Source organism: Meleagris gallopavo, chromosome 7 (assembly GCF_000146605.3).
Source record: "Meleagris gallopavo isolate NT-WF06-2002-E0010 breed Aviagen turkey brand Nicholas breeding stock chromosome 7, Turkey_5.1, whole genome shotgun sequence".
Lineage (NCBI taxonomy): Eukaryota > Metazoa > Chordata > Aves > Galliformes > Phasianidae > Meleagris > Meleagris gallopavo.
Window position 1 is genome coordinate 15140542 of NC_015017.2, and position 6000 is coordinate 15146541.

Here is a 6000-nt window from a genome sequence, read left to right on the forward strand (position 1 = left end):
CTCTTGTATCTCAAGGGTCTTTTTATTGCATTGCCCTTGGAAAGATCTGAAAAGGGCAGTATTTTTCCAAATGATTTTAACAGGAAATAGAGTTTTCCAAGATCATACACAAGATTCTCAATTAAGACTAAGTCCTCAAATTTTAGCTCCATGTCATTTAGATATTCTGTGTGATAACTATATGTCAGAAAGAGCAGGACACAACTAGAAGAAGTCAGCCAAGTATTTAATATGTATAGCCTAGAGACTGTGGGAAGGGAAAGAAGGAAACTAAGTTTTCTGAGGAGACATCAAGCTGGGGGCAGATGAGCCTAGAATAAGAACAGACTTTCCACTGAAACACCAGAAAGGTTTAAAATTTGGGATTTTCAGAGAATAAAAACTTCCGTGAATGGTATGGATGAGCCACTAGAAGGAGGATTAAGATCCTGTAGAAAGAAAAGCTGATCTCCAACAGGGTACAGAGGAAACTCACATTCAAACCCTTGAGAACTCATTTTCTTCCATCTCCTCTCATAGAGCAGTATAGCCAATAATTGTGCCTCTTAAACACCAGCTTAGGTCTCTCTAATTTACTCTCTATGGACTGTAGAAGGTCACTGAATTAAGATGTTTCCAGAAGAATAAATTAATAACTGTTCCCCAGACTGGTCTGTTGACTCCCCATGCTTTGGCTTCATGGCCATGGCTGGTTTTCCAAAAAGAGTCTGTAGCTGGGAGGGAGGGAGCCAGCCCAGACCTCATGTGAGAAAAGAAAAAAAATCTGCTCAAAGGTATCTACTATACATTTCTACAGGAGGTTTCTTTCCATCTCAACCCCAACTGCAGAACATTTATTTTACATTATGGACTTGTAAAATTCAAATACATTCACCCTACAAATTTAGAAACAGAAATGAAAATAAACGTTTTGTTCTTCATGCCAGACAAAGCAATAAGAAAGATTGCAAAGATTGACTATAGTTTACAAAACGTTCTGGTTGTAAGAATTTGATCATGGCTCTGAAGTGTTGGATGATATGCCTGTAAAATACTCTGGTGTAATAAACCATGACAGTTTTGTTCCCTTCTCAATTCAGGCCATTTTTGATCGGAACAGGAAAGATGAACTACCCAGGTTGCAGCTCGAGTGGATTGATAGCATCTGCATGCCATTGTATGAGGTAATTTTTACTTACTGCTCCTATAGAGCCCAGAGAAGATTGTTCTTGCCTCTCTAGGGAAAAGAGTTAGCTTACTGTGCAGCCTTGAAGGCCCCTGGAATGCTTTATCTCTCTTCGAGTTTAACAGGAGAGTGAACTCTATGCAGAAATCTTCAGTTTCCCTGAAGACAGTTTTATCTGTAAATATAATTTCTCTGTGAGTAATGAAAGCTGTTAAGGTAACTGTTTATTTTGTTTGAGACAAACTGATTCTTTTTGTGCAAGGTGTGGAGTGCTCAGCAGGGTGGTGCTGGTGGGATGGACTCACCATGTGCTGCTGTCAGCCTGTGCCTGGGAACACATCCAAATACATGTGATCCAGGTGATACTCAGGGCTGAGCCTTTGCACTTCCTTCTGATTCCTTTTCAAATTGTTAAAGGACTCCCTAGGCCAAGTCTTTAAGGTCAATGACAAGTGATTTGTAGTTTAACCTATGTGCTGTTTAACTGGGACCTTAATCTTTTAAATGGTTCTATACAGGTTGCTTGGATGTTTGGTTATGGTATAAACACTCAAGTACTACTTGGTTGGGCTCTGAATAATGTTTCTCTCATTGGATTAAACTAGCTTTGGAATTTGACTTGTGCATAACATGAACTTCACCATTTCAACTTATTCTCTCTTATCTGCACAGAAAGCAGAGCTACACAGGCAGAATGATAAATGGAAAATGACACTATAGAAACTTAACCATCGATAACTGTGTCAGCCAGAATTTTCCTACATGCTGAAACCACAGAGACCACCTTCCATTTTATTAAGAAAGATGATGTGCTTCCCCTACCCACTCTACCTCATGGCATTTGGGATTGCCACTAAAGAAGGGACTGTCCAGTAGCAAAGGCAACCCCTGTTGTGTAACAGCAAGAATGTGAGCTGGTGTCAAAAGTGAGGTGGGCTAATGCTTTGACAGGAAATCCTGTTGCTTTCTCGTGTCAGTCTTTATCAGGATAAAATAAACTGTAAATCCATAGGTTTCAACCAATTAAGACAAGGCAAGCACAGGGGACCCATAGAAAGTTACATTTTTTTAAAATATTAAGCTCATCTTTGACACCAGTGGGTAGGGAGAACTGACACTGGAGGAAAACTCTAAAAACAATGTTCCCTTCAGTATAATAGTTCATATTACACTAGAATGCATATTATATCAGAATTCACAATTTATTATCTGAAAAAGTGCAATAAAGCAGGAAGAACTGATCATCAGACCATCCTCTGCATGAGAAGACTAGATCTTAGCACTAATGCTCTGGTTAGTTAGCTCCATCTTAGCAGGAGATCTCTGGGGAATATATTCACAACTGATTTCCCTGTTTTCTGCTGTCTTTGTATCATGCTGTGCAGCTATTAGCCTGCTGCTCAACAACTTAAAAAGGAGACACCATCAAACCTGGAAGTCATTGCAGCACCAGCCTTAGGGGTAAACAGAAAACTTGATGTCATAGTATCACACTGCAGGAGATTCTCTCTTGAATGTGTAGTCAAGTTTTAATTTTCATATCCAGCTTAATCAAACCTCAATACACATCACATCAGCAGTGTACTCAGGCATTCTAAATCTTCTGGTTAGGGCTGCCTGAGCACGCTCCAACTATGACAAAGTCCTAGATTCTAATTTTTTCCTTTCTAAATATGTTCTTTAAAATCCTAGCCTCTATAATCTGTTGTTGGGACTGCATGTGGGGACAGAATGGGTTACATCATTACGAATGCAACAGAAAGAGGCAGAGTGGCAGCTGACAAATTAGTAAAATCTTAGCAGTACTTATATAGCTCACTAGCACAAAGCTTTTATAAGCAGTATGTTTGACAAACATTTGACACTTGTTTTGATACCAAAATTACAACATTAAGTCAATAAAGAACAAACTCAAGGCTTTTGCATATAATTACTTTATGCAAGTGATTAAGTCCTTGGTCTATCTGGACACATCCTGGTGCCCAGAGGCCTAAAGAGAGCTCTGTAGGGAAACGCATGCATCCATACTGACACAGCTGCTGAGGGAGGACTAATGCTGTGCTCCATTTTACTTGACACTCAGACAGCAAAAGTGGGTCTCAACTCCCACTGAAATCAGATTGGAGTTTTGCTTTGACAAGATCAGGAGGCCCCTGAAGTAGTCCCAAGAGTAAACTATTCTTGGTAGCTTTGGATTTTTGAAGTGTGCAATATAGAAGGACCTTCTTAACCCAGACTTAAATGAGCACTCTGGTGTCTTTGGCTGTGCTGCAACAAACCAAGTTGTCCACAGTCCAGACTTATGAGTTAAGTCATATACCAGAGTGCCCACAAAGAACATTTGATAATTACAACCTTCGGTATACTTCACAGAGCTTTATCGAGAGTTGTGGCCTCCCCCTGCCTTATGCTTTTCTCCTCCTTTCTGAAAGATTCTTTGGGACTTGATCAGTCTTCTGCGGAGATTTGGCACTATCCACCTCCTCTGTATGCATCTACTCAATTTTCTGCCTTTCCTCAGAACAGCTCTCAACTTTGAGGTGCACTTTTTCTCCCAAGGGAAGGACGATCAAGCCTCCTTCATCAGGGAGATGGGTGTCACAGCAGTGCATGCACACAGAAGGAGATTTATACCTTTGCTCACCTGGCTGGAACTGTTCTGTTTTTTTTTGTCTTTTTTTTTTTGTTTTTGTTTGTTTGTTTGTTTTTGGTAAGAAGTTTTAAAAGCAACTAGCAATTCCTCAAGATCTGTGAACCTTCTGCTAGCCATCATGAAAAGGTCTACAATATGTGCTATATAAGTTAATGTGGAGCTTGAAGCTGAATATATGTAGATACATAATAACTGGGATATAAAAATTATATACAGATTTCCCATATCAGTGTCTAAATCAAAACCTTTTTGTGTTTGCTCTGTAAGCATGACTCTGCTCTTGGCACAAGGTAAGCTGTGGCTCTGCTCCCTCACTCTGCCCCACATATGCTGCTTGACTTGGGAATTTGGCCACCTCCAATATCAAAATGCCACAGTAATAAAATCTGTTTCCTTCATACTGTGTATCAAAGGACTGTGAAGATAAAAGCTTCCCAATTTTTTGTTCATTGCTTTTTATTACACTTGGGAAATTATAATTTTATTGAATTTACTTTTTTGTTACTGCAGTGATCAGAGTATTTTTACATGACAGTAAAGTTTTTGCCCTAAGTAGCAGAACAGCCACACATTTACTCTGAAGTTCTGATTTTAGGGGCTTTAGTTATGCTTTACTGCGTCATATTTGCTCTTCATTCAAAAATGCCAGCAATAAAAGCATTAGTCAGTAGACAGATGAGAAACAAGCATATTAGAATAATCATTTGTAAGGAATAATACATTTCCACAATCTGTAGAGCATTTCAAATACATTAATGTAGCTTCAATATGAAGTAATCATCCCCTTTTTTTCACAGAACACTGTATAAAGGGGAATCACATGCAACTCAAGCAGAAAATCTAAGACATCCCACTGAAAATAAAACACTATAGCTACACTGACAGCTGCATTCACTATACTGAGAAAGCACTCCGTACCTATTTGGACATAAACGTTCTTGTAACATGTACAGCACTTCAATCATTAAGACAAATTACCTCTCTGAACCTCCTGTAAAGATACTAAGAGTTTCAACACCAACAGATTCCTGCCCTGGACTCTATGGCTTGTGCACATCTAATGCAGGACCAGTTGCAGATTTTTTCTAACTCAGATTAGATTTCTCTGTGGGAAGCAGATGGAGCAGGATAGTGAAGATCTTACTCTTTTTAATCATTATTTTTCCTTACAAACAACATCAAAGCATTAGTGATTCACTTCAAAGAAAAGACACTAAGAGAAGCCCAGCTCTGTTCACAGCATTGTTAGGCAGAGACAGTAATGCTATGAATAGCAGGGCCAAAGGCCATGCACTCTGCTTCTAGGCAGATAAATACATAGTCAGGTAGTCAGTGACAATGACAGCAGCTATTTAAATTTAAGGGAGATGTCTTTGTGGAAGATAAAGAAGCTCATGGCTTATACAACTTATGCGTGCCTGAGGTTGCCCTGCTCACCTCTACCTCGTGCTCAGTTGAGCTGCTCCATTTTAGTGCTGTTTTTTAGTATTCAAGATTTTCTTGGGTAAGGAGAGCTTTTAACACATAATAGTATATACAAAATTGAATTCACATTACTTCATTCTAGATTCTAGGGAAAAATCAGGAAAGAGCAGAAATATTTATTTATTTTAGCAAGTATTTTAAATGTAGTACTAGACTTTATGCAGAAGGATAAAGCCTACCCTTATCACACTGAAGTACTCGGCAAGAAATCTAATTGCTTTGTCTACAACTTTATGTGCTTGGATATGCCCATCTTCCTACAGTCTGGCCTTGTAATTAAGTCCATCTTTTGAGTAATTCCCCAATGGTGATGTAATTGCAAAAAACATTTATTCTACTCATTAGCAAACATTAAAGGCACAGCATAGTATCAGTAGAGCTTCTGCAAAGCGTAGAATAAAAAGACAGAAGTCTCCAATGTCCATGCTTTAATTTCTCCATTTCAAAAAATTGACTTTGACACCTCAATTAGGACTGCATGTGCATACATTGATTTTTTTCCCCAAAAGTTTATAATCTACTTACAATTATTAGGCAAGAGATTAATATTTCAATATTCCTTTGCAGAACAGAAGGAAAGGTATGCTTTAAGAATCACTCTTATACTGCCACGTCCTGATACAGCCCTTCCTCGTTTACTAAGACTACATTTTTCCCTCAGACTCTCAATGACAATTTTACATACGGAAATATTGTA

The 6000-nt window shown here is 38.7% G+C and overlaps 1 protein-coding gene across 1 annotated transcript in view; it reads left to right on the plus strand.

The window, feature by feature from the left end:
• The window catches only part of PDE11A (phosphodiesterase 11A), a 126095-nt gene that overhangs the window by 113783 nt on the left and 6312 nt on the right, over positions 1 to 6000 (plus strand). Inside the window, exon 20 of the mRNA XM_031554288.1 lies at positions 1080 to 1163. Within this exon, the coding sequence (XP_031410148.1) occupies positions 1080 to 1163 (84 nt within the window). The remainder of the gene's footprint in view (positions 1 to 1079; positions 1164 to 6000) is intronic.